The sequence below is a fragment of the Sus scrofa genome, chromosome 10 (assembly GCF_000003025.6).
Source record: "Sus scrofa isolate TJ Tabasco breed Duroc chromosome 10, Sscrofa11.1, whole genome shotgun sequence".
NCBI lineage: Eukaryota > Metazoa > Chordata > Mammalia > Artiodactyla > Suidae > Sus > Sus scrofa.
This window is the reverse complement of record NC_010452.4, coordinates 32,409,351-32,435,896: the sequence shown is the minus strand read 5'-3', so window position 1 is coordinate 32,435,896 and position 26,546 is coordinate 32,409,351. Positions and strand designations below refer to the sequence as shown.

The 26,546-nt window shown below is 49.7% G+C and overlaps 2 protein-coding genes across 9 annotated transcripts in view; both read right to left on the bottom strand.

Moving 5' to 3' along the window:
• C10H9orf24 (chromosome 10 C9orf24 homolog) lies at positions 275 to 15,932 on the bottom strand. Of its 3 annotated transcripts, XM_021064685.1 has the most exons (6): positions 15,769 to 15,932; positions 7,733 to 7,877; positions 4,357 to 4,472; positions 3,329 to 3,404; positions 2,894 to 3,123; positions 981 to 1,698 (listed from the first exon to the last, which is right to left on the bottom strand). In XM_021064685.1, the coding sequence occupies exons 1-6, from the start codon at positions 15,901 to 15,903 to the stop codon at positions 1,612 to 1,614; spliced, it is 789 nt and encodes a 262-aa protein (XP_020920344.1). In that variant the 5' UTR covers positions 15,904 to 15,932; the 3' UTR covers positions 981 to 1,611. The 3 variants fall into 3 exon arrangements, with proteins under 3 accessions (XP_020920343.1, XP_020920341.1, XP_020920344.1); XM_021064684.1 differs by lacking the exons at positions 4,357 to 4,472; positions 7,733 to 7,877; positions 15,769 to 15,932 and having other exon boundaries at positions 275 to 1,119; positions 1,612 to 1,698; positions 3,329 to 4,156; XM_021064682.1 differs by lacking the exons at positions 4,357 to 4,472; positions 7,733 to 7,877; positions 15,769 to 15,932 and having other exon boundaries at positions 275 to 1,119; positions 1,612 to 1,698; positions 2,889 to 3,123; positions 3,329 to 4,155.
• Positions 13,485 to 26,546, bottom strand: part of FAM219A (family with sequence similarity 219 member A) — a 66,785-nt gene continuing 53,723 nt past the window's right edge. Inside the window, exons 2-6 of one of the 6 annotated variants that reach the window (XM_021064679.1) lie at positions 24,248 to 24,350; positions 20,946 to 21,048; positions 20,604 to 20,684; positions 19,904 to 19,958; positions 13,485 to 19,402 (exon numbers count right to left, since the gene is read on the bottom strand). In XM_021064679.1, the coding sequence (XP_020920338.1) occupies positions 19,247 to 19,402; positions 19,904 to 19,958; positions 20,604 to 20,684; positions 20,946 to 21,048; positions 24,248 to 24,350 (498 nt within the window). In that variant the 3' untranslated portion in view covers positions 13,485 to 19,246. Of the gene's footprint in view, positions 19,406 to 19,903; positions 19,959 to 20,603; positions 20,685 to 20,945; positions 21,049 to 24,247; positions 24,351 to 26,546 lie in introns of all 6 variants that reach the window. The other 5 variants (XM_021064681.1, XM_013980170.2, XM_013980169.2 and 2 more) reach the window with 5 other exon arrangements.

The following is a 26,546-nucleotide window of genomic DNA, read 5'->3' as shown; positions in this document are numbered from 1 at the left end:
GGTATTTTGCAACGCCTTTCCCCATCCACTGCCCCCCACTCCCCTTGATGAAAGCCATTAGAAGTACCCATGCTGGAGTTCCCACTGTGGCTCAGTGGGTTAAGAATCTGACTAGTATCCATGAGGATGTGGGTTTGATTCTTTGTCTCCCTCAGTGGGTTAAAGGTAAAAGGATCTGCAGTTGCCCTGAGCTGTGCTCTAGGTCACAGATGCAGCTAGGATCTGGCTTTGCTGTGGCTGTGGTTGTGGCCAGCAGCTGCAGCTCTGATTTGACCCCTAGCCTGGGAACTTCCTGTGGCCCTAATGACAAAAAAAAAAAAAAAAAGAAAGAAAGAAAGAAAACCCATGCTACAAGGAAGTGGGCATGCCTCACCATACTTCTCCCTCCAGGGGGAACTGGGTGCAAACATACGGAAGATCCTAGAGATTTTGGAACACCCCACCCCTTCCTCCCAGGGCTTTGTTTTATAATTTGAAATTTCTTGGTCATGAAACCCTTCAAAATTGTTTGGACCCCTTGGACTTGGGTGGGCATGGCAGCAAGGGTATCTGAACAGAGACTTTTAGGCTGTGATGGAGGCTCTGGGAACAGAGATCAAGAACGTTGGGAATAGGGACATGGCTCTGACTGCAGAATGGAGGCATGGAGGTGAAGGGACATCTAAGCTTGGGGGATAGTGGGGAAATGTCAGCTGTAGGGCTCTCCTGGGGTTGAGAGGTAGATGGGCCCTCCCGCATGGCTAGTTTGGGCTCTGAGGTGGAAAGGAGGAGGACATGCCCCTCATAGGAATATTATGTGTCAGGAGGGCACTCCGGACCACCCAAGGGAAATATTGAGGTGATGAAATGGACAAGGCGACTTTGAGAACTGCATCGCAGTTGAGGGGGCTTGGCAGAGGCCTGAGTGACTGGCTCCTCACTGCCAGATCCTTCTGGGGAAGGACACTGGCGGCAGGCTTTAGGGTGAAGAATTTATTTATTGCTCAGCCCCCTTAGCCCGGCCAGTCTGGGGTCTACCAGCAGTGGTAGTCAGGATAGGTCTCAGACACAAACTCAGGGTGGACAACATAGTTGTTTCTCTGGGGGCCACCAGTCTTCTTGAAGTGACTTGTGTCCCATCTGTGGGGAGAGATGCGTCAGCTCTTTTGGACCCTCATACCTGCCTGGCAATTCTCAATGCTAACTCCTGCATTTTGCTCCACAATTCTCAATGCTAACCTTATTTCAGCATTTTGCTCCCAGCTCCCTAGGCTCCAACATTGACCTCTTAACTTTAGGTTCTACAGTTAAATTTTAGATTCCTGATACCCGCTCCCTAACAGACTTTTTACCCATTATTCCAAGCCCTGAACCTAATGTCCTGATCTCTTGACTTTAAGTACCATGGCCAGCCTGTAACCCCTCAATGCCATCTCCATGCCCTCTCATGGGGGGTCCTCATTTAGCAGCCAGTTCTGACTTCCCCATGGCACCACCGCCCCCTGGTGACACTTTCCAGTAGGTGCATCGCAGTGGATGGTTGCCACCCCAACTAGTCCCGGGATCCCCAGCAGCTCCAAGGTTACAGCTTCCTCGTACGTGCGCATTTGCCTGTGTGTACACCAGACTTACCTAAGGTTGGGACAAGGGTAGTATGACTGCGGGGGAGTTAAAACAGCACAATGCATTCCGGGCCGGTGCTCGCAAGGCGATACACTCCTGGGGGAGGAAGCGGTGGGCAGGAAGGGGTCGGGCCTTTTAATTTCCCTCTACGCCCCAATCCACACCAAGACTTCTGGTGTCAGTCCTACAGCTCAGACATCCTATTCTCCAGCCTCCTAACCCTTCAAGATCCCATCGAGGCATCACCTCTGGAAAGACACTTGGAAGTCCCTCTCCCCGTGAAGCCTCATTTCTGCCGCCCAAGCTGGGCCGCGGAGAATGCTGGACTCTGGCGAGGGTTGCGGATCAGTCATTGAAGATCTGGGAGCCCCTAGATCCTCGCCACAGGACAGCAATTACCCCAGCACTTAACCCAGCACAAGGCTTAGGCACTCTTTCCTCCATGTCTTTGTGAGGGGTAAGACCCAGTTTCACAAGATGATGAATCGGCCTCTCACAGCCTGGGGAGGGGCGGGCTATCACCACGGAATTAGGGACAGGCTTCAGGACCTCCCTCGCCCTTTCACAGCTTTCTGGACGCACACTTCAGCGTTCTCGCAGGCTCAGCCCGCCTTGTCCAAAGCCACGTGCAGGGAGAAGACTCCGTTGCAGTCTGGGTTTCCGCCGAGCGCTCGGGCCTCAGTTTCCTTGACAATAACACGCCAGGCCGCTAGGCCGTCTACCTCCGCAGGGGGTGCGGGGCTCCGAGGAGGCCAAGGCCCCTCTGGTAATGCAGTCATCACTTCTTTGTTCTCTTAGAACCCAGCGAAGACCCTGCCCATTACCAATGGTGACCCGAGGCCCAGGAACGCATGGTACTCTGCAAACTAGATAGAACATGCGTCTCCAAGGGCCGGCGCTGGCGAGCATGGTAAAGGAATCAACTGGTGTCCCGGGTTTGTTCCTCAAAAAACAAAAACAAAAAACAAACCCTCCGGCGGAGGCTTCAGAAGTGATACGGAAGCCAGGGTGACCCTGAGCCCAGTTCGAGAGGGGTAGGTAGGATCGAGAACTTGGGGGAAACTTCGTGGGGGGGTTTGCCCACCTCAGTGGTGAGCTCAGGTTCAAGCCCTGGAGTCCGTGGGCAGGACAGGGCAGGGCCCAGTAAGGGGGCCTAGCGAGCCGGAGGCCGGGTGGGTCTGGCACAGAGGCAGGGCAAAGCTAGAAGCCGGACCAAGCGCCGGCAACTGGGGAAGGGCTGGGCTCTGGGGGCGGGGCCCGGCTAGAGCGCTCGCGGCCCTGCGAACCTTACAGTCGGCTGCTCTGCGCACAAAGGCCGCAGCCGGCGTTCAGTGCAGGGTGGTCCCGCGACGTAGTAGTCCATCCCCCGTAGACAGTAGTGGCGGCCCGAGCAAGCGCTTTCATAACCCTGGAAGGGTAGACGGCCGGGCAGGGGGTCCGCGCATCCGCAGCGGGGTGTGATCTGCGGCAGCGGCTGGTTCCGTGACAGCGAGTTCAGCATGTTCACCACTACCTCCCGCTCTGCGCCCGCGGACCCCGAGCCCGGGAGACCCAGACGCCGTGTCCCAGGAATGGGGAGAGACAGGGTCAGAGACAGGAAGAGATGGAGACACAGATAGAGACAGGGTTATAGACAGGAGCCTTGGACCTCCGCCCCGTACCCGGGGTTCCTGTCCCGCCGTCCTCTGGCCTACTCATTCCCCTCCACTGTCCCACCATCCATTACCGTAAGCGTTGAGTCGCTCCGGCTTAGGAGGGTACACCAAGGGCATTCCTCGAACTACTGTCTCCATCCCGGCCTCCTGGAAGCAGCAGACACGCTACCTCAAGCTCTGACCCGGAAGAGTTCCTCCTTGGGGGGGGGGGTCCTCTCAGAATGCCCAGACTAGTACTAAGCCGCGCCTTCCCTCGGCCTCCAGATGCTCTCTCACTCTCGGGAGTGTTTGGGATTGTCGCTGGGCAACGTGGTTTACTCCGCCTACCAAGGGGTGGGGGTGGGGGAAGTGGAGCTGTTGGTGGATGGGGTCTGGATCTGGGCCTCTGACAACCCCTTCTCAGCCTCTGCCTTTGCCTTTGTCCCCCACTGTCTAGCTGACTCTGTAGAACTATGTCTCTGTGTCTTTCTCATAAGGGGGGTTTTCTAATATTGTGGTACTGCCAGCCCATCAGAATCACTTGGGGAACTTGTGAAATTTTCTGATTCTTGAGCAAGTTCTAATTCAAAAGGGTTCAGTCAACCAGAAGTCAGCTATCAACCTATAGTTAAGAACCCTTACTCTTGCCTGAAATTCTCTCACATTCCCTCTTTCTTCATGCCTGAGGCTGGTGCCTGGACTCTTCTATCTCCTTGGAAGACTCTCCTGTATCTATCTGTACTGCCTCTGGATGGCCTTGTTCTCCCTCATTTTGGCCTTGTTCACATCACAAAGGAGGGGAGAGAGGAGCAAGTAGACTCAGCCTGTCACTGACTGCTTGGCCAGACCATGTGGGAAGCTCCAGGAAGGTAGCACACCAGCCATGTCTCCAACAGAACCTAGCCAAAGAGTGGAGCTCAGGGGACCCAGTTTCTATAGGTTGGGACCCAGAGGTCCAGCTCAGCTCCACTCCTGAGCTCTTTGTTTCCTAGAAAATAGAAACCCTAGTCTCACAAGTGGGAATAAGCCTTGGAGCATCATTGGTAGGAAAGGACTGAGGAAATATGAAATATCAGTCATTGTGGTTTGGGAGGCAGATGGGGGTGTGCACAGCAGATACCTTAGGCAGCTGGGGAAGGTATACGTTACATCTGTTCCAGCCAGTGCAGCTGTAGGGTCCCATCCTCCACGTGTTATATCGGTTACCACAAAGGTAGTTTGGGTTGCATTTGTCCGCTTGATCATAGGGGTGGAGACATAAGACAGTATTACTCATTTTATCCCAGAATCTGGGACCCCTGAGATGTTTCTCCTCTGATCCCTAGCACAAATCTGGACTCTTACTGATCTCCCTCAGGGCAGAAAAGCCCAGCCTGGCCCCATACTTGTCTTAGACACTGAGACGCAGCCCCTAAGCCATGTAAGGCAAGCATCTGAGTGGGGTCTGGATCCTTTGAGCTGACTGAGCTGATCACTTTTCCTTCTGGCACCACTCTTTCTGAATCAGCCAATTTGGAAACCTTGGAAACAGGATCTCCTCCCAATTCCTCCCTCTCATCTTCCATATCCAGTATCCAAAGTTTGCATATTCTGCCTCCTTAAAATCACTTGAGGAGTTCCTGTTGTGGCTCAGGGATAACAAAGCCAACCAGTATCCATGAAGATGCAGGTTTAATCCCTGGTCTTGCTCAGGGGTTGAGGATCCAGTGTTGCTGTGAGCTGTGGTGTAGGTTGTAGAGGCTGCTTGGATCCCATGTTGCTGTGGTTGTGCTGTAGGCCAGCAGCTGCAGCTCTGATTTGACCCCTGGCCTGGGAACTTCCATATGCTGCAGGTTTGGTCCAAACAGCAAAAAAACAAAAACAAAAACAAAACAAAACAAAAAACAAAAAACAAAACTTGAATCTATTCCTTCTTCCAGCCCCCATGATCTCATCCCTATATCTCTGCAGTGCCTTAACTGGGAGACAATAATGTTGTGGTTAATAGGATGGACATTGCAGGCAGATTGCTGTAGTTCAAATTTCAGCTCTTCCAGATGTTAACTGTGTGTGACCTTGACCTAATTAATTAATCTCACCATATCTCTGTTTCCTTAATTTAAAATAGGGGTAACAATACTGTCTATCCCATAGGGTTGTTGTGAGATTTAAATGAGTTAACACATGTGAAACACTTCGAACAGTGCCTGGCACATAGAACACTATTAGCCTACTAGTCTTCCAGCCTCTTATTATTATTATTATTATTATTTTTGGTTTTTAGGGCCACACCCATGGCATATGGAAATTCTCAGGCTAGGGGTCAAATCAGAACTGTAGCTGCCGGCCTACACCTCAGCCACAGCAACACAGGATCCAAGCCATATCTGCGACCTACACCACAGCTCACGGCAACACCAGATCCTTAACCCACTGAACAAGGCCAGGGATTGAGCTTGCGTCCTCATGAATGCTAGTCAGATTTGTTAACCCCTGAGCTACAACGGGAACTCCCTATTACTATTTTATTTTTAAGGGCTGGACCTGTGGCATATGGAAATTCCCAGGCTATGGGTCAAATCAGTGCTGCAGCTGCCAGCCTATACCACAGCCACAGCAACACTAGATCCAAGTCACATCTGTGACACAGATCCGAGCCACAGCTCACGGCAATGCCGGATGCTCAATCCACTGAGCAAGGCCAGGGATTGAAACCGAGTCCTCATGGATATTAGTTAGGTTCATTACCACTGAACCACCTGGGGAACTCCTCAGTCTTATTTTGATGCCTACAATCTGGTCTCTACACAGAAGCTGTGGCACTTATCATAAATGAAAATCTGACCAAAACACTTCTCTACTTGAAACCCTCCAAAGCCCCATCCAGCCAGTCACCTAAGTCTGTCCTATAAGTTCCACCTGTCTAATAGAGTCTGAAAGCATACATGTGAGAGATTAGGAAAGGAGGTCCAGGAGCCCTAGAGGAAGAGCGTGTGTGTGTGGCGGGGGGGGGGGCAGTGTGCTGGGACTTGGAGTTCTGGGTTGGTGGGTTGGACATACTGAGTTTGATGTGTTTGAGGACGTTCAGGTAAATTTGACTATGATCAGCTAAAGGAGAGTAGGATTCTAGTGAAAGGTCAAGGCTAGAAATAGAGACTTGGAGTTGTCAGTTATTAAAGACATAGGTTAGATAAAATGGTCTCAGGAGAGGAATAGGAAAGAGGGGGGCTCAGATCAGCACCCTGAGGAACTCCATGTTTCCAGAATGATTAGACAAGAGACTCAGAGAAGCTGGGGAAGGAAGGAGTTTCACAAAGTAAAGAGTAGTCACAGTGAAATGCATAGAGTAGGTCTCATAAGGTAAAGACTGAAGAGTCCCATGGTTAAGGTAATTAGAAACACACAAGATCAGGGTTTTTGGCCATGCCCACAGCATGCGAAAGTTCCTGGGTCAGGGCAGAACCTGACCCATGGCAGTGACAATGCCAAGTCCTTAATGTCTAGGCCATCAGGGAACTCCCCAAGGTCAGTTTTAATAAACATTAAACATCAATGTAGGCGATGCACACTCCCAATTTCAGTTGGTAGATTTATCACCAATTAATTCAACGAATATGAAGCCTGGCACTGTTCTAGATGGAGGGGGCACAGCTCTAAATAAAACAAGTCTCTCTGGAGTTCCCATTGTGGCATAGCAGAAACGGATCCGACTGGTATCAATGAAGATGCCGGTTCGATAGCTGACCTCACTCAATGGGTCGGGGATGCGGTGTTGCTGTGAGCTGTGGTGTAGGTCACAGATGCAGCTTGGATCCTGCATTGCTGTGGCTATCATGTAGGTTGGCACTGTAGCTCAGATGTGACCCCTAGCCTGGGAACTTCTATATACCCTGGCTGTGGCCATAAAAAGCAAAAACAAAAAACAAAACAAACAAAAACAAGCCTCTCTGCTCTTTTGTATAGGGAAGCAGACAATAAACCCTCAACCAAATGAGAAAGATAATTTCTCATAAGGCAAAGGAGTGAGGAAGTAGAGATGGGAGTGTGACTCTTTCCAAGAATCTTGGCTGTGAAGGAGAGGAGCCAGAGAGAATTTTTAGGCAGGAGGCAATGAGAGGGGAGAGACAAGTGGAAGAAGGATGCAGGAGAGAAGAGGAACGTGGGAACATAAGAAGATGACACCTGGAATACACATGGAGGAATTTGTTTGGAGGAGGTTAACTCCTTCCCTCTCTCCAGGGATAAGACCCTCTTCCAATTCTTTGACACAGATTGGGAGGTCCCAAAAGGCAAGCCCTGGATCTCCTCCTCCAGGATCAGGATCAGAATCAAGGTCAGGTCAGGTGGTTGGGAGTCAAGCTGGAATGGGGGTGATGAGAGAAGAAACCCAGATCATGGGTGGGATAAAGCTTATACAGGATCAGGGTGTAGGTCAAGGATTCAAGTTGGGTTCAGGTGGAAGGTCTTTGTTGGGGTCACTGAAAGGGGCCACAGCCGGGTGAGGGGTGAGGCCCTACCTTCCTCTTGGCATAGCCAGTATTTCTCAGGCAAGTAGGGGTGGCCTGGAATGGAACCCTTATAGCTGTAGTCCTGCACAGCACACTTGACCATCTTCTGCAGGGCTTCAGGATCCACATGGCGCTGTGCAGTGTGAGTCAGGCCCTGGGCAAGGGAAGAGGAGAGGAGATGGCTAGATACATGGAGACCCCAGGCTTGGTGTCCTGCTGGACTTAGATTTAGCCGCTGTTGAGGTCAGCCCAGGTGGACTTCCCATCCCTCTCCCTGTGCCAGAGGGATTCCCAGGCCAGCCTTGGTTCCCTCTGAATAGTTCTTTTTGTTTGAATCATGCTTTCCTTCTTTTCTTCCATCCAAGGCTAGGACTTGGAGCCCAACATTTGCACTCAGAGTAGTTTTCTGATGTTCTCATTTCCGTCCTTTCCTTGACTGGGAGCCCTTTAAGGGCTGGGTGTTCCTGTCCTTTTTCTTCCAGACTGTGTGCTGCCTTGGGGGCAGGGCCAGGGTCTCCCCTGACAGAGCAACAGGCCCTGGTACAACCTGGAGCCTCAGGAAAGCCTGGCTGCCCTGGGAGCTGGCTAGCTTAGGCAGATATTTTGGAGAGGGCTCTTAGGGAATCCGGCACCAATCTCTGACTCCAATCTGACCCTAATTCTGCTGTGACACTCATCTTGACATCACTGTTACCCTTGACCCTGACATTCATGTTTCCCTGATCCTCATTCTATCTTGATTTTTTCCCTGATCTTGATCCAGGCTCTGGGCCCTCTTGCTTCTTGGGATTCACCTCATTTTATCCCATCACCCTTTTTTGGGCTAGATCTGTGGAATCTCCCTTTGGAGCCCCCTTGTCCTCAGCTAAAGGCAGATTGCCAAGTTAGTTGTGGGCCCGTGTCTCTGCAGGCAGCTGGAGTGAACAAGTAGCTGGGTCACAGGGGTGGGACATTCAGCAGAGTCAGACACCAGGAAGGACTTTCTCATCATAGGGGGCAGTGAGGTACTGGGACAGTGATGTTGCTACATTTCCCCCTTCTGATCTAAAGAGCAGAGGCTTCTCTTGGCCAGGAAGGAGACTTGGCTGCTCTAGTGCTCCTATTCCCTTGAAAATCCCTCAGCTGAGGGGCTTTTTGGATCCTCTGTGCCCAGGTGCGGTTTTGTTCTGTGGGCAGATCTTGTATAGTCATACTCCATGTAAGTGGAGGGGCCCCATGACTTAGCATTCTCCTGAGTTTTATACATACAAACACACGCACATTGAGACATACACATAGATCTATGCACACAGATACACTCATAAACAGGTATACATGTGTACAACTATACATACACATTCGGATACACTCACACAGTCATTTAGAAGAATCGTAAACATCTTCAATTTTTCCATTTGAGGCTCTTCTCAGATGTCTGTAATCTTTGATTGTCTGCTCATGTTTATGAGTAGAAGACTGAAAAGGTTCAGTGGAGGCTTTGAGCTCTGGTTAGGCTTTGTCACCCATGAGTATCATTGTAGGATGGTCTGGTTAGACAGTTTTTAGCCAAGTCAGTCAGTATCTGTAGGTCTTTTCTCTTGGGCTGATCAAATCCCTCAGAAGAGACACTTTTTTTTTTTTTTTTTTTGGTCTTTTTAGGGCCACACTTGAAGCATATGGAAATTCCCAGGCTCCCATGCTAGGGGCCAAATTGGAGCTGTAGCTGCCAGGCCATGCCATAGCCACAGCCACCAGATCTGAGCCAAGTCTGCGACCTAAACCACAGCTCACAGCAATGCTGGATTCTTAATGCACTGAGTCAGGCCAGGGATCGAACCCACATCCTCATAGATACTAGTCGGATTCGTTACTGCTGAGCCATGACAGGAACTCCCAGAAGGAATTCTTTAAATCTTTGGCCTGAGAGTAGTGACCTAGCTGCCAGTGTTCTAAGAACACTGTGAAGAAGAGGGCTGCTGAGGGTGTCAGCATTCAGCATATGGAGGTTCACCTGTTTTTAATAAGATACCCTGACCTTAGCTGGGCCTGGAATCCCCAGTCCCAAGATCCTGGCCAAAAAATAAGACTTTTGACTTTTGCAGAGATGGGGTGGGCAGTTACCATGCCGCATAGAATAGAAGAGGGGATTAGTGGCTTTAATTGCTTCTTAACAGCTTTCAGATCATTGTCATTTTAGATTTGGTTTCACCACTCTTCAGTTTCAGAGAAGCCTAGTATTACCAATCAATTTCTGAGCCTTTTGAAAATTCTGCAGTTTTAAGTTGAATTATGCCTTGTGTTTTGCATTGCTGGCTATTCGGCCTTCTTAGATCTGCTATGTCAGTTACTACTTACCTATCACACCTTTCAGCTTCTAAAATAGCCATTTATTGTAGTTTTAGAAGGGTTTTTAGGAGGGAGTCAAAACATGTTCCATTTTAATTCAGAGAATTATAGTTCTTTATTTTTTTTTTATTTTCCCACTGTATTTTTTTTTTATAGTTCTTTATATATTCTGCATATTCCTTTGTCAGTTACATGCTGTAAATATCGTCTCTTAGTTCATGGCTTGTATCTTCATTTTCTTTTTGGTGTCTTGATGAACATAAGTTCTTAATTTTAACACAGTTGAATTTATTCATCTCTTACATAGTGCTTTTATGACTTAAGAAATCCATCCATACTCTGAGATAATGGAGATAATGTCCTACTTCTAAAACCTACAGTTTTACTTTCCATATTTAAATCTTAATGGCAGGAATTGCACTTTGGGCATGGTGTGGATTAGGGGTCAATTTTATGGGATAATTAATTGTCCCATTGAATAGTCTATCTTTCCCACAAATTTGTAATGTGATCTCATTTTCCCCCACAGCTTTACTTTTCTTTCTTTCTGTTTTAGCTGTGCCTGAGGCATGAAGCTCCCCAGCTAGGGGTCAAACCATAGTCAGTGACCCGAGCCACAGCAGTGACAATTCCAGATCCTTAACTTGCTGAGCCACCAGGGAGCTCCAAGTATTTTTTTAAAAAGTATTCAAATCTTTATAATATTGTCTATACAGTTCTGCATGATTGTTATTTATTTCTACTTACCTTTACTCTTTGTTGCTAAAATTAAATATACTTTAAGAATGTGCTTCCTAAATAGTTGTTTTTAATGTAAAGAAATGTGATTTGACTTTTTATCTTATATTCATCCAACTTTCTAAATTCTTATTCTAATGATTTGTAGATTCTATATACATAGCAGTATCATCTGTGAATAACAATATTTTTTATAAAAATCCCTTTCCTACCCTTGAAACCTACATGATATTGTTTTCCAATATTCTCTTTCTTTAAATTTTACAAATTAAAAATTCACTATAATTATTTTATATAGAAAATGTTTCCTTAAATTTATCTCATGTTTATCGACTTCTTAGCTTACCATTCCTTCTTGCATCTCAGACTTTTCTTTTGTGATCACTTTTCTTCTCCCCAAAGTATACCTTCTAGACGTTCCTTTATTATAGGACTTACGGTAGTAAATATTTTAGTTTTTGTTTGCCCATAAATGTCTTTTTCTTTTGTTCTTGAAAGGAAGACATTTGAAAATAATTTCTCTTGGAGTTCCCATGGTGGCTCAGTGGTTAACGAATCTGACTAGGAACCATGAGGTTGCAGGTTTGATCCCTGGCCTTGCTCAACGGGTTAAGGATCTGGCATTGTCGTGAGCTGTGGTGTGGGTCGCAGAAACGGCTCGGATCCCACCTTGCTCTGGCTCTGGCCTAGGCCAGCGGCTATAGCTCTGATTCGACCCCTAGCCTGGGAACCTCCATATGCTGCAGGAGCAGCCCAAGAAATGGCAAAAAGACAAAAAAAATAAAAAAATAAAAAATTCTCTCTGCATGTTTTTAAGGTCATCTTTAAAGCTGGTGTTGTGCATTTTCACCACGAGTTACGTAAGAATCCATGGATCCATTTCTCTTATTAGTGGTGGAAAATTCGAGTCTTTTTCTCTTCAGGTAATGCCTAATTCTCCTCTCTGCTCTTTCCTCCTGGGACTTTGAGTAGTTGTATGGGATCTTCTCCTTCTATCTTTCATACTGTTTAATATTTTTTCCATATTTTCTATCTCGCTATCTCTCTGTGCTGCATTCTGGAAATTTCTTTCACTTCATCTTTCATTTCACTGACATTCTTAAGCTGTGTGTAACCCATCCATTGAGTTTTGGGTTTTAATATATATATCTTTTATTTCTAAAATTTCTATTAATCACTTTAAAAATTTATTTGTTCTTTTAAAAATAGAATCTCTTGTTTCGTCCTCATTTTGATGATTTCACTTTTTAAAAAATTCATATTTATTTTGTATCCTTTAACTGTTAATTCAAATAAATGACATCCTTAGAGGTTTAAATCTGTTTGTTTCTGCCGACTCTGTAGCAGAACAGGTTCGTTTCCTTATATTTTTTATTGCGAGCTCATTTTTGATTGACCATACTCTGAAGGATATCCGAAAACCTACACTGAGGGTATCTTCCACCACAGAAGGTACACATTCATCTTGAATGTGTGTGTGTTGGCTGTGGGCAGGGAGCCCGAGATCACTGGACTTTCTGGTTCAGTTTGGAATTTAAGCTTTAATTGCTCCATTTTTCAGCTAGCTTAAGGCTTAAACTCCTGCTTGTAGTATTGATAGTGGCATCTGTCCTCAGGGCAATCCTATCTTCTAAGTATACTTACCGCTCAGCTCCACTGACAGTCCAAAACAAAATAAAAAGAAATTATTATTCAAGACCTAGTTGTTTTGAAGCAGGAGGCCCCTTCAGAGTTTCTAGATCACCATCATGCTAGAAGCAGGAGCTTTTTCCTTCATTATTAATCCTAGTGCTATCTGACTTTCATTCCTGGCCACTCACTGAAGCAGTCTGGCTAGGTGACTAAGGGTTACTACATCCAGAAGATCCCTTTCTGTGCCAACATTTGACATTGAGCTTTGTCTAATAATGCTGTCTTTGTTGGTTTCTCTTTGATTTTCCTATTACTCTGTCTCCTTTTATGGCTCTTCTTCCTTTTCCTATCCCTTAAATAAGTGATATTCTCCAAAGGTTGACTTCAAAAGCTATATCTGGGAGTTCCCATTGTGGCACAGTGGAAACGAATCTGACTAGTAACCATGAGGTTGCAGGTTTGATCCCTGGCCTCACTCAATGGGTTAAGGATCTGGTATTGCCGTGAGCTGTGGTATAGTCCAACAGCTGTAGCTCCCATTTGACCACTAGCCTGGGGACCTCCATATGCTTCGGGCATGGCCTTAAAAAGAAAAAGGAAAAAAAACAAACGAACAAAGAACAAAAACCAAAACACCCCACAAAATCTATACCTATAGCCCAAACCCCAAACCTCTTTCCTTTGCTTCAGATAAGTATATCCAATTATCCACCAGACATCTTTTGCTGGAAGTCCTTGAATATTTTCAGTCCCCAGATGAACTCCCAATCTCTCTCTCATCTGAAATTCCAAATCTCAGTTGGTAGCACTGCATTCCTCCAGTTTCCCAGAGTCCCAAATCTAGGAGTCATCCTAATCAATCCCCTCTTCTTCTTTTTTTTGGCTGTGCCTGCAGCATGTGGAAGTTCCTAGGCCAGGGAAAGAATCCATGCCATAGCAGTGACAACTTTAGATCCTTAAACTGCTGTGCCACCAGGTAACTCCTCTCTCCTCTTCTTTATATCCAGATGGTGACCAAGATGTGTGGATCTACCTCCTAAAAATTCCCTCCTATTGAGTTTGGAAAAGCAGGCAGATACTCTTTTATTTTGCTGGTGGGCATGTACAGTATTACAACCTTTATTACAGCAAATTGAAGTGTATATCCAAAGTTTTTTAGATGTGCATACCCTTTCTCCCAACAATTGCATATCTATGAATTTATCCTAAGGGAATAGTTAATGTATACAAAGAGTGTACAACAATGAATATACTAACAACATTTTATAAACAATCTAAATTTCCAGTAATGTAAGATTCCTTAACTATATTTTGGTACATTCATAAAATAAAATACTGTACAGTCATTAAAATTACATTATAGAGTATTTTTGACACAGGAAAATGTACTTGATATATGGCTTTGTGGGAAAAAAAGCAAGATTCAAAATACTAGTATACAATATGACACCATCTTCATTAAAATATTTGCTTGCTAAAAGGGCATATAATAATAAATTAACAGTTGGTTATTTTGGGTAGTGAGAGAATAGGCCTTTTTCTTTGTGCTTCTCTGAGTTATCCCCATTTTCTGCATTAAGCATGTATTGATTCTAGAACCATAAAAATTATTTAAAAAATTCTCTCCCTGTTCAACAAATTCCTTTCTTCACTGCTGCAGCCTCTCCTTATCTCCTACCTACATCCTCTTCCCTCATCCTTCACCACCTCCCTGGGCTTCCTGCCCTCAGCCCCAGCCCCTCCAATCTCCTGCCACTGGGGCCGGAGTGTTTAACTCACAATCCAAGCATGACACTCCCAGGCTCAAAAATCTGGAGCATTATGACTGCATTTCTCAACACAGCTTGAGGCCTTTGGTGGTGTGCAGGCTCCTCGCTTCCTGCAGGGCTAGCCTCTCCCTCTGCTTTCCTTCTCGGTTCCTAGCGGGTCCCTGCCCCAGGCCTCCCTTTCTCACATCTCTCTTCTGCTCAAAGCATCCTCCTCCTGGACCTCTTAGTAGACCTGCCAGTCAAGTCCCAGGAATGCGCTCTCCTTTTTGGCTCTTATACTGGCATCTGCCTCTGCTGGTTCATATTCCACACTGGGCGACCCTTTTTCTTTTTTCTTTTTTTTTTTTTTTTTTTTTTGGTCTTTTTGTTTTTTTAGGGCTGCACTTGCAGCATATGGAGGTTCCCAGGCTAGGGGTCGAATCAGAGCTGTAGCCACTGGCCTACGCCAGAGCCACAGCAACATGGGATCCAAGCCATGTCTGCAACTTAAACTATAGCTCACGGCAACACTGGATCCTTAACCCACTGAGCGAGGCCAGGGATGGTAACTGCATCCCCACGGATGCTAGTCGGATGCGCTAACCCTTGAGCCATGACGGGAACTCCATGGGCAACCCTTGTTTGTTCACTTTTTTTTTTCTTTTTAGGGATGCATCTGTGGCATATGGGAGTTCTAGGGCTGTAATTGGAGCTGCAGCTGCTCGCCTATGCGACAGCCACACCAGTGCTAGATCCGAGCTGAGTCTGCGACCTACACCACAGCTCACGGCAATGCTGGATCCTTAACCCACTGAGCAAGGGCAGGAATCAAACCCACATCCTCATGGATACTAGTCAGATTCATTTCCACTAAGCCACAATGTGGACTTCTTTGTTCACTTTTTACTGAGAGCTTCGCTTAGGCAGGGCCTGGCCCTTCATCGTAACAGCATTGTACCTGGCGTGTGTACTCAGCAAAGTTTTGTTGGATGGTACACACAGATAAACACCCTTAGGCAGAGTCACAATTAGACTCACACGTCTCTCCACTTTCTGAAAGCTGCACAGCCCCACTTGGCCAAGTGCAGACACAAAGACTGTGATACGCATGCATAAAAACATACCTATAGGCATAGCCCACAGGCAGCTTCAGGGTCTTTGCAGTTTGTGATCACTCTGTCTGGGACCCTATTCTTTGTTTTTCACATGGCTAGTTCTTGTATCCAGTCTCAGCCCAATGTCATCTTGAGAGAGACCTCTTCCACAGCCTATTGAAGTAGCTCTCTCTTGTTACTTTCCACTTCCTGTTTCCTGCCTTCAAAGAATTTTGGACGATTTATAAAACTCTTGTTTATTTCTTGATGATCATCCATCTCTCCCCATCTCCTACCCTGATGGAGTAGGCAGGCACCATGAGGTCAGGCCTTGTACTATTTTATCATTACAGATTCCATGCCTAAGCAAATGAATCATGCACACACAGTGCTGCAAGTAATTACAAACACATGACAACCACATACTGTCCGTCACCTAGACACACACAGTCATACACTCTGGCCTGCCTGCCCCACTCCCAACCCCCCATCCCAATTCTTCACTTACCGGGGTCACAAACTTGTTGGCTTCCCAGGCCCACAGAGGTGGGTCCTTATAGACCTCCTTGATGGAGGTAGGAGCCCTGTAGGAGTCACTGTAGGTGCTGATGGGGGTCTTGGTCTTACGGGAAAAGAGGAACATAGTGGAGTCTAGGGGATGCTGTGGCGGGCTCTACCTACCAAGGGCTCCTGCAAGACATCAGTGACCACCCCTCCCCCCCTTCCCAGAAAGCCCGGCAGGTGCCCTTAGCTGCTATGACCCGCTCCTGTGCAGGATCTCTCAGCTTCCCTCCCTCACAGGCTTCCTGCTCCCACCCCACCCTGATCCCCTCGCTAGGATTGGCACTGCCCATTATGATATCACCTGGCTCAGCCCTATCCCTGGAGAGGTGATGAAGTCCGATTTCCTCCCTACCCCAGTCTCTTCCTGCTTCAAGCTTCTCAAAGGAGCCCAATTTCCAAGAGTTCAGAAGGCCCCCTGGAAGTCTTCTAGGCCGAGCTTCTCACTGTGATGAAGAGAAACGGAGGTTCCGAGGGGTCAAGTGACTTGCCCAGGGCTGTGCAGCTGGTTGGTGGCAGGCCTGGCCTGGGAACCCATGAGTGGAGGTGGAAGTGAAATGTGCATTCAGAGGGTGGGTTGTCTGCCCTTCCCAGCCCGTCTGCCCCTTGCCCATGTCCCAGGTAGGGAGCTGAGGCTGGCTTGTTTGATGCCTTTAATATCATTATTTGTGTTACACGATACACAACCAAGGATGATGGTCAATACTGCGATGGAAATGTTAAAAAAAATATTATACACGGCTCATGTCTTCCACACACCTTCCTGGAAATAAATTAGTGAGCGCGGAGAAACCCGGCTAGGTGGCAGCCAGGGCTGAGGGGAGAGGGAGTGTTAAGGCAGTATCTACACAGGGAAGGGGGCAGGGGGCAAGCTAAGGCCTCAATTCCTCCCCTCCAACCTCCCAATTAGGGGAGGAGGGAACCACGCTCTCTCCATAGACCCCGAAGGTGCTGCCTGCCAGCTTCCTGCCTCTTTCCACCACACTGCCTCAGTCGGAAGCCCCTGCCTGCCAGAGAACTAGGTGTTATCTTGTGGGGTGGGGGTGGGGGAGCCTTTCCCTTGTTCCTTAGGGCCAGAGAGGTTGCGCAGTGGGCCAGAGTCACACAGCATGTTGGCAGCAAAGGCAGCAGTCTAGAGAAGCCTTGGTGGGGATGCTGCCCAGAAAAGAGAAGGTACCCATGTTCTTGAAGGGTGAGTCAAGGAGCCTGGGGTGGTGGTGGCAGTAGCAGGAAGCTTGGTTCTGGGGCCCAGATGACAGAGTGGGTACCCTGACTAGGGTGGGAGAGATGGGCCCAGATGGGGCCAGTATGGGCCTTGTGGGCTCCGTGGGTGCCTTCTCTACCCTTCCCTCCCTCTGGCATCTTCCCATCATGTAAATCAGGGTCCCTGCACTAAAGGAGGTGGGGGTGGGTTAGAGGGATGGAGTGGGGAGAGCTGCACCTCAGCATTTTGGAACTGGTAGCCCCTGGGTGTTGTCCAGGAGAGGTCCTTCCCTTCCTAAGCCAGCAGCCCCACTCTCTCTCTTCTCACTGCCCCCTCCCCCTCCAACTCCCCAGGCAGGACTGGTAGCTGGAGAGTGGGCTGCGGGTGTGTCCTCCACATGCTTGCAGCATTTGAGTGTATAGGTTGTAGTGGATTTGCCCGCATGGTGTGTGTGGGGGGGCCTCAGCATGGAGGAAGGGCCCTGGGGCTGGGGTTCGTGGGGCACAGACCTGACCAGGTGTTGGCTATCTGTGCTTCCATTTTTCTTCACAAAGGGTAGGTCTATATTGCCCAGGCGGGTCTATATTGTCACCTCCTCCCTCTTGATTTTCATCCTCAGCTTTTCTGGCAACCACCCCCGCCCCTGCCACCAACCAACAACAGCGGAGAAGCAGCAGTACATATCTTCTGACTCACAGACACCTCATACAGTTACACACACAACAGATACCCATGTACACATTCACAGACACAGACAGACAGAGACACACACATTCCCAAATAGATCTGCAGGTGTTCAGACATACACAGGGTTCCAGAGGAGCTTCATCCTCTCCTTTCTACACAGACATGCAACTCAGGAAGCCCCCAGCTCTACTACGCAAAGACACACAGAGACCTCTCTCTCTCTATCTGCCTCCACGGAAATCCTTATGGAGAAATTCCTTCAGGTTTGAAAGGGCCTTGAAAATAATTTCAGATGCTGCTCATTGTACAGTGGCAAAAAGTGAAGGTCAGGGAATGTAAGTGGCTAGGCGGAGATAACGGAGAGTGCCACAGGCGGGACCAGAATCCAGGCTCCAGACCCCCGTCCAGGACTCTCAATCCACAGCACTGCTGAGTAGCCTCTCACGCTGTTCAACAGGCCACACAGTCACTGTCCCACCATGGACCCCACAGACATCTAGAGGGACAGGCCCAACACAGAGATGCAGACACACACCCTGACAGCCCCAGGCATGCACACATTCTGCGCAGCTGTCCCCACCATACACGTGCAGCCACGCTATCCTCCTAAACTTGCTTCCTTAAAGAGTCTTCCTGGGAAGCAGCCTCCGGGATCTAGGGCTAGAGTGAGACAGAAATGGGGTATCCGAGGCCAGCCTTACCTCCTGCTCCCAGCCCAGGACAGAGACCAATGAACACAACAGAAGTGTGCATGGAAGGGGAGGTGGGGGTGCACAGATAGATGCAATAGTTAGGGCCAGGTAAAGACAGGTCATACCACGCGGACCCTGGCTGTCTCTAAGGCCCACCTCACCCTCCACACAACCCAGAGAGCAAGGAAGGGGGTGAATGGGGGGAAGGAAGAGGAGGAAGAAGGCAGTGATCCCATGGCCAGAGGGCAATATCCCACTGGACAGCTTTGCCAGGTTTCCCATCTGGAGTTGAGGGGAGAAATGCAAATGGTACAGGGGCCAGCAGGGGGGGCTCGGGGTGGGGCTCTGAGAGGCTAGGCCTCGCCCCTACTGCCCTGGGCCATTCTCCCTCCCAGTCCCTTTCCATGGCTGGGGCTGAGGGCTCATGGCTTCGCTGGGGTGGGGCCACACCCCTGGCTTTGTGATTCCCCCCACCACTCACTGCCGTTGGCCTCCTTGCAGTCCGGTCACCCCTTCCCCCACCGGGCTGCATCTTTGGGGAGGGGGCAGGGTCCCGGGCCAAGTCTTCATGTAACTGATCAAACAGCCCCCTCCCCTCCTCAGCCCCTCCCCTTCCCCCCCTGCCAGGGTGGAGAGAGACCCGGTTTTGGTTTCTCCGGCTCCATGAACACACAGAGGTACACGTCCTACCATAGGAGGAAGCAATGACTGTTACGAGGTTGGCGGCTGTAGGGGTCATGGGGGCCAGGGGCAGACGGACGAGCTGGGGAGGGGGTGGCCCCTGCCCGGTCTCACTTGGCCCCTGGTGGCCCCACCCCGGGTGGCCGCAGCGGCCCCGCCCGCTACTGAATGTGGCAGGCGGTGGAGGACGTGGCCTGGCAGCACATGCAGGTGGGGTTCACGGACTTGGGGGGGATGAGGTCCAGGTCCTCGTCGTCGGGGATCTCGTCTAACCGGTAGCCATCCTTCAGCAGCTGGATGTTCAAATCTTGGTTGATCTGCTGTAGACAAACGGGAGGGAGGTCAGGCTCTGGGCCATCCAGAGGCATCACCCGGGGCCAGGGCACACCCCCAGGCCATCCGCATCCAGCCCCTCCCATCCCAGGTATCTCTGAAACCCAAGGCTTTGTACCTCCTTAGGCCCAGCCTCAGCTCCGGCCTCCCTTAAGGCACATGGCTCCCTGCCCAGCCCCGCTACACCTCATTCTAAGGGCAACTTCCCACCTCAGGTCTTGCCTCCATTCCAGCCCTGCCCTTATTTCAGGTTTGCCCCTACAAGGGCTCTCCGGTATTTCACACCCCATTCTAGCTAAAGGCCGGGTTCCAACCAGGGTCCAAGCCGCGCCTAAACTGGGTGGGGCGCACCTTTCTTTCGGGCTGGATCTTATCTCAGGCCCCGCCCACATGGGCTCCGTGGAGGGTGAGATTTTGCTCCACCCCTTCTCCCAGAGGGGGCCCCTGCTCTTGTGTGTTCGGGGCGGGAAGGGGTGGAGCCTCACCTCAGCAGAGGAGTAGCCAGAGGAGGAATATCTGGACATGTCAAAGTCATCATCACTAGCCACGGAGGAGAGAAGACAGAGAGGAAGTAATTCCCAGGCAGAAAACAGAAAGCTGTCTTTACCCGACACCCTCATCCGTCAATACGCCGCTCCTCCCCCACACTTCCAAATAAACAGCCCAATTTCGATAAAAATCATGCTTGCTGTGCACATGCAGTTTTAAAGCAGGTTCCCTATCCCCATCCTAAATAAGTTGTCATCCTTATCCTCTTTCTAAATCAAGTTGCTACTCCCTCACATCTCTCCCCCCTTTTTTAGGTTCAAATCACCCTGGTTGGTTGGATTTCCCCAAAGTCCAGGACTAGGCAGGTATGTTCCCAGCAGTAGAGCACCTCCCTCAGAAGGGGCAGAGTATCGCATGTCCATCAGGGTCTATTCTAGGAGCAGCCATTGGATCAGCTGTCCCAGGACAGCAGCGAACTGCCCACACCCCTTCTCCTCTCTCTGCTCTCCCCTGCTGCCACGTAAAAAGTTCCATTCCTTGGGGGGATTCACCCCCAGAGAGCTCCTGGCTGAGGAGCACCCCAATTCTGACAATGTATTATGTGGCAGGTGTGGCAGTTATGACCCGTACAGCCCACTTGTATGTTCACACAGGCTCCTGTGGCTTGCCTGGCTGCCCCAATGTCCCCGTACACACCTGTCCGTGTCAAGGGCTACCAGTGGCTTCTCATCTGGGCTCTGGTCAAGCGAGGAGTAGCCTTTATTGGGGACGACCAGCCTGGGTGGAGAATTTGGGGGATTGGATTGGCAACTGGAGCACACAAAGCCTGACAAGGAACTAGGTTGGGCCCTGCCCCACCACTTCCCTCACCCCCATCTGCCCCCCTCCCCTCCACACCCTGCCACCTTGGATCCTGTGAGTGAAACTCTCCTCAGAGAGGAGCTGGGCCTGAAGAGGGAGGGAGGAGGGGAAGCTCATATAGCAGAGATAGGTGCTGGCTGGCTGGCAGGGTCCAGGTAGGGTGGGACGGGGCTCTACCTTGTCCGGGCCATGACATTGTTCTTCTTGGGTTGCTGGTTGACTGGGCTACCCATGCTGCCATTCTTCAGGGAGCCCTTCCGGGCTAGCTCCCGCTGCTTCTCTGCAGGGGACATGGGAAGGAAGCTGTGTCCTGCCCCGAGGCCACGTCGCCTTACCACTCAGGGCAGCCTGGGCTGGGCCTCCATGGTGATACCCCTTGCTTCTCTAAGAACTGAGGTCAGGGTCCAACTCCAGGCCTTGCTGCTCGGGGTCCAACCTGGCCCTGCACAACCTGAGGCAGACAGTGAGGGGCAGCAGGAGGAGGCTGACCCCTGTCTTCCAGGAGCTGGATACCCAAGTAGGGCAGCTTGTGTGTGCATGATGCCAGAGAAAGGAGGGAGAGAGTGAGCAGAAGGATGGGCCAGTCAGGGCTTCCTACAGGTGACACCTTGAGCTGGAGAGAGGAGAACATTCTAGAAAGGAGGGGTAGCATATACAAAAATGGACTTAGAAGTGACTGTAGCAATTCCTATTGTGGCTCAGTGGGTTAAGGACCTGATGTTGTCTCTATGAGGATATAGGTTTGATTCCTGGCCTCACTTAGTGAGTTAAGGATCCAGTGTTGCCACAAGCTATGGTGTAGGTCGAAGATGCAGCTGAGACCTGGCGTTGCTGTGGCTGTGGCATAGGCCACAGCTGCAGCTCTGATTCAGCCCCTGGCCTGGGAACTTCTATATGCCACAAGTGTGGCTGTAAAAAGAAAAAAAAGAAGAAGAAGATGTGATGATGTGAGTGTAACAAGTGTGGGTCTGGATGGGATGGTGGGGTGAAGATGGAGGGAGGTCAGGCTGGAAAAGTAGGATACATTTATTTAGTCATTTAGTTATTCAGCAAACATCTGTGTCACCAGTCATGTCTTAGGGTCTGTGCTAAGGGGCTGGGGGTTCCCTCTGATTACAGACTCAGAGTGTGGAGGCCTTGAACACCAGACAGAGGAGTGTGGGATTAATGCGGAAGGAAAAGAAGCCACTGAAGGCTGTGGGTGGGAGGGGCAGAATGGGGATGGCAGGGAAGGGGCAGGAGAGTGGGGAAGCCCCTCTGCCTAGGCTCCTCCTCTTCTGCCAGCCTCTGAATGCTCTAAGGCTCCAGAGCCTGCCAGATTCACGGAGCTGTCCACCCAGTGACCCACTGCCTGGTGTGTGGCACTTTTACCAATAGCTGGTAGCTGCCTGGGCCCTGGAGGAAGCTGTATACCCATTCCTCCATAGCTCAAATAAAGCCCTGAGGCAGGAAAAAGGACCGCTGGGGAAAGTGCTCATAAAATAACTCCAAGCTCGAGAGGAAGGACAGCACAGGCCTTTCCATCGACAGTGACGCTGGAATTTCCCCGACTTCCATGTCCCTGTGTCTCTCATCTCCCAGTCTCTGGCCCTCTTTCTTTGCCACTGCTCATCTGACTCCCTCAGACACTTTCCAGTGGGCAGCAGCTGCCATTACCACCCCAAGCCTCTAGGGGGTGTAATTTGCTTTTAAAGTTCCTGGTGGGAATTTTTCTTAGTACAACTGGGACACATGGTGAATTTTCAGGAGGAATTTTGGTGGTAATGTCATTGACAAGAAAAATTTGTTATCTTAAAAGGACATTGGAATTGTTTGAAAAAGTGAAAAAATGCTAACAATAAACTGGCAAAACTAAACTAGGACTACTATGCAACCATTTAAAAGAATGAAGTCAGGAGTTCCTGAAGTAGCCCAGTGGAAAGGAATCTGACTAGCATCCATGAGGACGAAGGTTCGATCCTTGGCCTTGCTCTGTGGGTTAAGGATCCGTTGCTGTGAGCTGTGGTGTAGGTTGCAGACGCAGCTAGGATCTGGTGTTGCTGTGGCTGTGGCATAGGCTGGCCCCTACAGCTCCGCTTCAGCCCCTAGCCTGGGAACTTCCATATGCCCCAAGTGTGGCTCTAAAAAAAAAAAAAAAAAAAAAAAAAAAAGCCAAGAACTTAAAAAAAAAATCAAAAGAATGAAGTCATTCTCTATATACTGATATTGGAAGAGGCTCACGTGGACCGCAAAAACAAGAATGAAAAAAGTTTCAGAAAATGTGTACAGTATGATACTACTTGTGTTAAAATACAAAACAAAGCTAGAAAAACTAAAAATGCTTGGAATGATTATCTCTGGGGAGGAGAATATGATGAAGAGTAAGGGAGAGGTTATACTTGTTAAAATACTTGTATTGTTAAATTGAACAATAATCAGCAAATAAAACTGCCTGCCATCTGAGTCTGGTGTCCTAGGAAGAGAACAAATTCCACTGAGAGAACTGCTCTCTTGTTTAGAAAAACAGCCTGGAGGCTCCCTGGCTGTGGTATGAAAGGGGAAAAGCAAGGTTTAAAAAAAAAGAAAGCAGAGTAATATAACAGGACTCTGTGAAAGGAGTCCTGGCAGCTGCAGAGGGAAAGGCTTTAGAACAGATGGGAAAAGGGGTTTTAGGACTAAGGAGGGGCCCAGTATTTGATGGGCAGCTGGAGCTTGAGGAGAAACCTGGGCAGAAGTTTTGAAGGATAGTGACGGCCTGTATTTCATTGGATGCACTGTTATAATTTCTCTTCATGAAAGCAAATTTTGTATTAAAAGTCTGTTATATACAACAGCCTCAGGCTAGTGAAACTTTGGTCCCTGAAGGGAGCGGGCCTGTGTTTGGTGGAGGGTGAGAGGAGCTCCAGGAGCTCTGGGTAATGGCTGGGAGCCACGTGACTTCAGAGGAACTGGCTGCAGCATCCACTGACTTTGGCGTGGACGTAAGATAAACCCTGAGGGAAAGGTGACCCTGGAAAGACAAGGAGAGATTTGGGTTTATGAAGAAACTAAGGGAAAGTTCTCCCAAACAGGGGCCAGTGATCTCCAGGTGGGCTGATGTGAAAATGAGGAGGGGGGCTCAGCTTCTAGGATTGGTGAGCCTCATTCCTTTCTACCCCTCAGACATGGCAACTGTCACCCCACCTCTGAGGTGGCTTCCTCTCAGCCTGGTCCAGTGTTTGAAGGGAATTCCAACCCTCTGGGGTTCCATGCTTTTATACCTGGAGCCTTCTTGGCCTCAGAGGTGCCTCTGGAGTTTGGGGTTCCCCTGGAGAACTGTAAACTTCCCTCTTTGCCTTGCAGGAGATAAGGTGCCTGGCGGTGCCAATGACTTGCTGGCTGGAGTCTTGGACTCATCTAGCCCGAGCTGGTTTATTTGTGGCACCTCATTTCCACAGCCCAGCCCAGAGCACCTTGTCTGTCCACTCCCCACATCTCCCTCAGCCCCCGGACACACTCACCCAGCTTTACTTGGAGCGGGGATGGTTTGTAATTCATGGCTACTGACTCACCCTCCCCCCGGGCGTCACAGTCTCCGTCTGAGATGGAGGCGGCGGCTGGGTCCTGGGCGGAGGAAGCAGAGAGACAGGGAGCTGTTAGGAAGTGGACACAGGGGCTGCTCTCACCTGTCCTCTGGAGCCATTTGTCCCTGGCAACAGGCAGGGTGTTCAGGGAGGAAGACCCTGAGCTGGTAGAAGAGCCAAGGATCATGGCCCCGCTTAACATCCACCTGGGTGTCCATCTTTTAAGTCTTTGTGACCCACCTCCCCCAGAAAGCCAACCATGATTCCTTAAACCCAAAGCATCACCTTCTCCCACCTCCCATGCTCGTTGCCCTGCTCCTCAGGGCCCTTCCTGTGTACTTGTTTGGAAAGGTCTTTCTAGGCTCCTGTGGGTTTCGGTCTGGATTAAGGTCAGAGTAGGTGCTCCTGAGACAGACCCTGTCCCTCTGCTTCCCCTAGTGCTGGATGGTCCCTTCGCAGGACCCAGAGCACTGACTGGCCAAGACAGGTGAGACTTGCAGGCTGCAGCCACTGCAGTTCTAAGGAAGACTTCTCCATTTCATACATGAGTCCTAAAGAGTGCCTCCTGGGAGAACCTGAATGGGTGGCTGGGACTGGCAGGTTAGAAGACAAATAGTGACAAATCAGCCAGTGGCTATTTAGTCCTGTGTTGCCCAGACAGGACTTGACGTTATAGACGACCAGGAAAGGTAGAAAGCACACGTTCTGTGTGCTGCCCTGGGTCTGGGACTATTTTGGTCTCCCTCCCTGCCCTCCTCACTGACTTCTTCCCTTTGGGATGGATGCTATGCTGGCCAGAATCCTACGCTAGCCTCACCCTCCCTCCCACACCACATCTCTGCCACAAAAATCCAGGGCCTTGGCACCCTGCCACAATCAGTTGGAAGGGGCTGGAGTCACTCACATTCTCCCCAAAAAACTGATGACCAACCATTGATAGGGGTGCTGCCACCCTCACCATCTGCCTAGGACCACAGAGAAGTGAGCCTGAGGTCTGAGGATTGCAGAGAGGATCCAGGCTGTGCCTGTTCTTCCTCTGAGGATGTGGAGAGCAGACAGGCAGGTAGGTGGAATGTTCTAGGACTGGCCCACAGTGCCAGGCCCAGGGCTCTGGGTGGCTTCTGGTGACTCAGCAAGGGAAGGATATATTGTCATTACAGTGGCTCTGTTCCTTTTAGAATGAAGAAGGGTGGGAGTTCCTGTCCTGGCTCAGTGGTTAACGAACCCCACTAGTATCCATGAGGATGTGGGTTTGATCCCTGGCCTCGCTCAGTGGGTTAAGGATCCGGTGTTGCCATGAGCTGTGGTGTAGGTCACAGATGTGGCTCTGATCCTGTGTTGCTGTGGCTGTGGTGTAGGCCAGCAGCTATAGCTCTGATTAGACCCCTAGCTTGGGAACTTCCATATGCTGCAGGTGTGGCTTTAAAAAGACAAAAAGAGAAAAAAAAAAAAAAAAAGAAGAAGCAGGGGGATGAAAACATGCTTGTTGCTAAGGGGAAAGGGAAGAGTCTAGAATGTTGAGAGGGAAATCCTGGCCTTGTCTGTTTCTTTAGGCCATCCAGAGTGCAAGGCCCTGGGAGGGCTGTGCTGCCACAGTGTTTTGTGAGTTCCTGAGGGCAGAACCCTGGCCTGTGCCCTCTTCTCTGATCCCATGCTTAGCTGTCATTGAGGGGGGTGGGATAGGAAGGTAGAACAGACTGGGGGCTGCAGTGCCTCCACCCCAGGCAACTTCCCATACCACAAGCCTTTCCAGCCCATCTCCTGCCTCCTTGGCTCGGCTCCTCCTTGGGACACTGCTCACTGGCAGCACCTGTGTCCTGCAGCCCCAGAGAAGGAGGCCTGTAGTGACCTTTCTATGCCCCTCTCTGTGGCCAAAACGGCCTTGGAGGTGCTTGCTTGCAGAGAACTCAGAGACCTGATGGCTCAACTCTGGCTTTCCCCTTAGGCCGCAGTGAGAGCTCACTCCCAAAGCAGCCTGAGGGAGGGCTTCTCAAAGAGTATAGCCCATAAACGTGCCTGAGGGGCCCTACCAGGGAAGCACTGGCAGATTTCCAATTTCCTTTGCTTTTTCTCTAGCATTTGTCACATGTCACACACACCACATCCATTTGAAAATGGTTTCTTCCCCTGCTTCCCAGACACTCTGTTCCTTGGCTCATTTTGCCTCTTGGACCATCATCCCTGCCTCCTCCCACAGCTCTTTGTCTCCTCTGCAGGGTCCTGCCCTCAGCCTTCC

Bases quoted from the DNA above. Each gene is read 5' to 3' on its own strand.
- C10H9orf24 (XM_021064685.1), bottom strand. From the start codon at position 15,903: ATGTTCCTCTTTTCCCGTAAGACCAAGACCCCCATCAGCACCTACAGT. The intron at 7,878-15,768 runs GTAAGTGAAGAA...TCCCTTGCCCAG, and splicing joins CCAACAAGTTTGTGACCCCG to GGCCTGACTCACACTGCACA. The intron at 3,124-3,328 runs GTAATGGATGGT...CCGCGGGCGCAG, and splicing joins GGAGCGACTCAACGCTTACG to AGCGGGAGGTAGTGGTGAAC.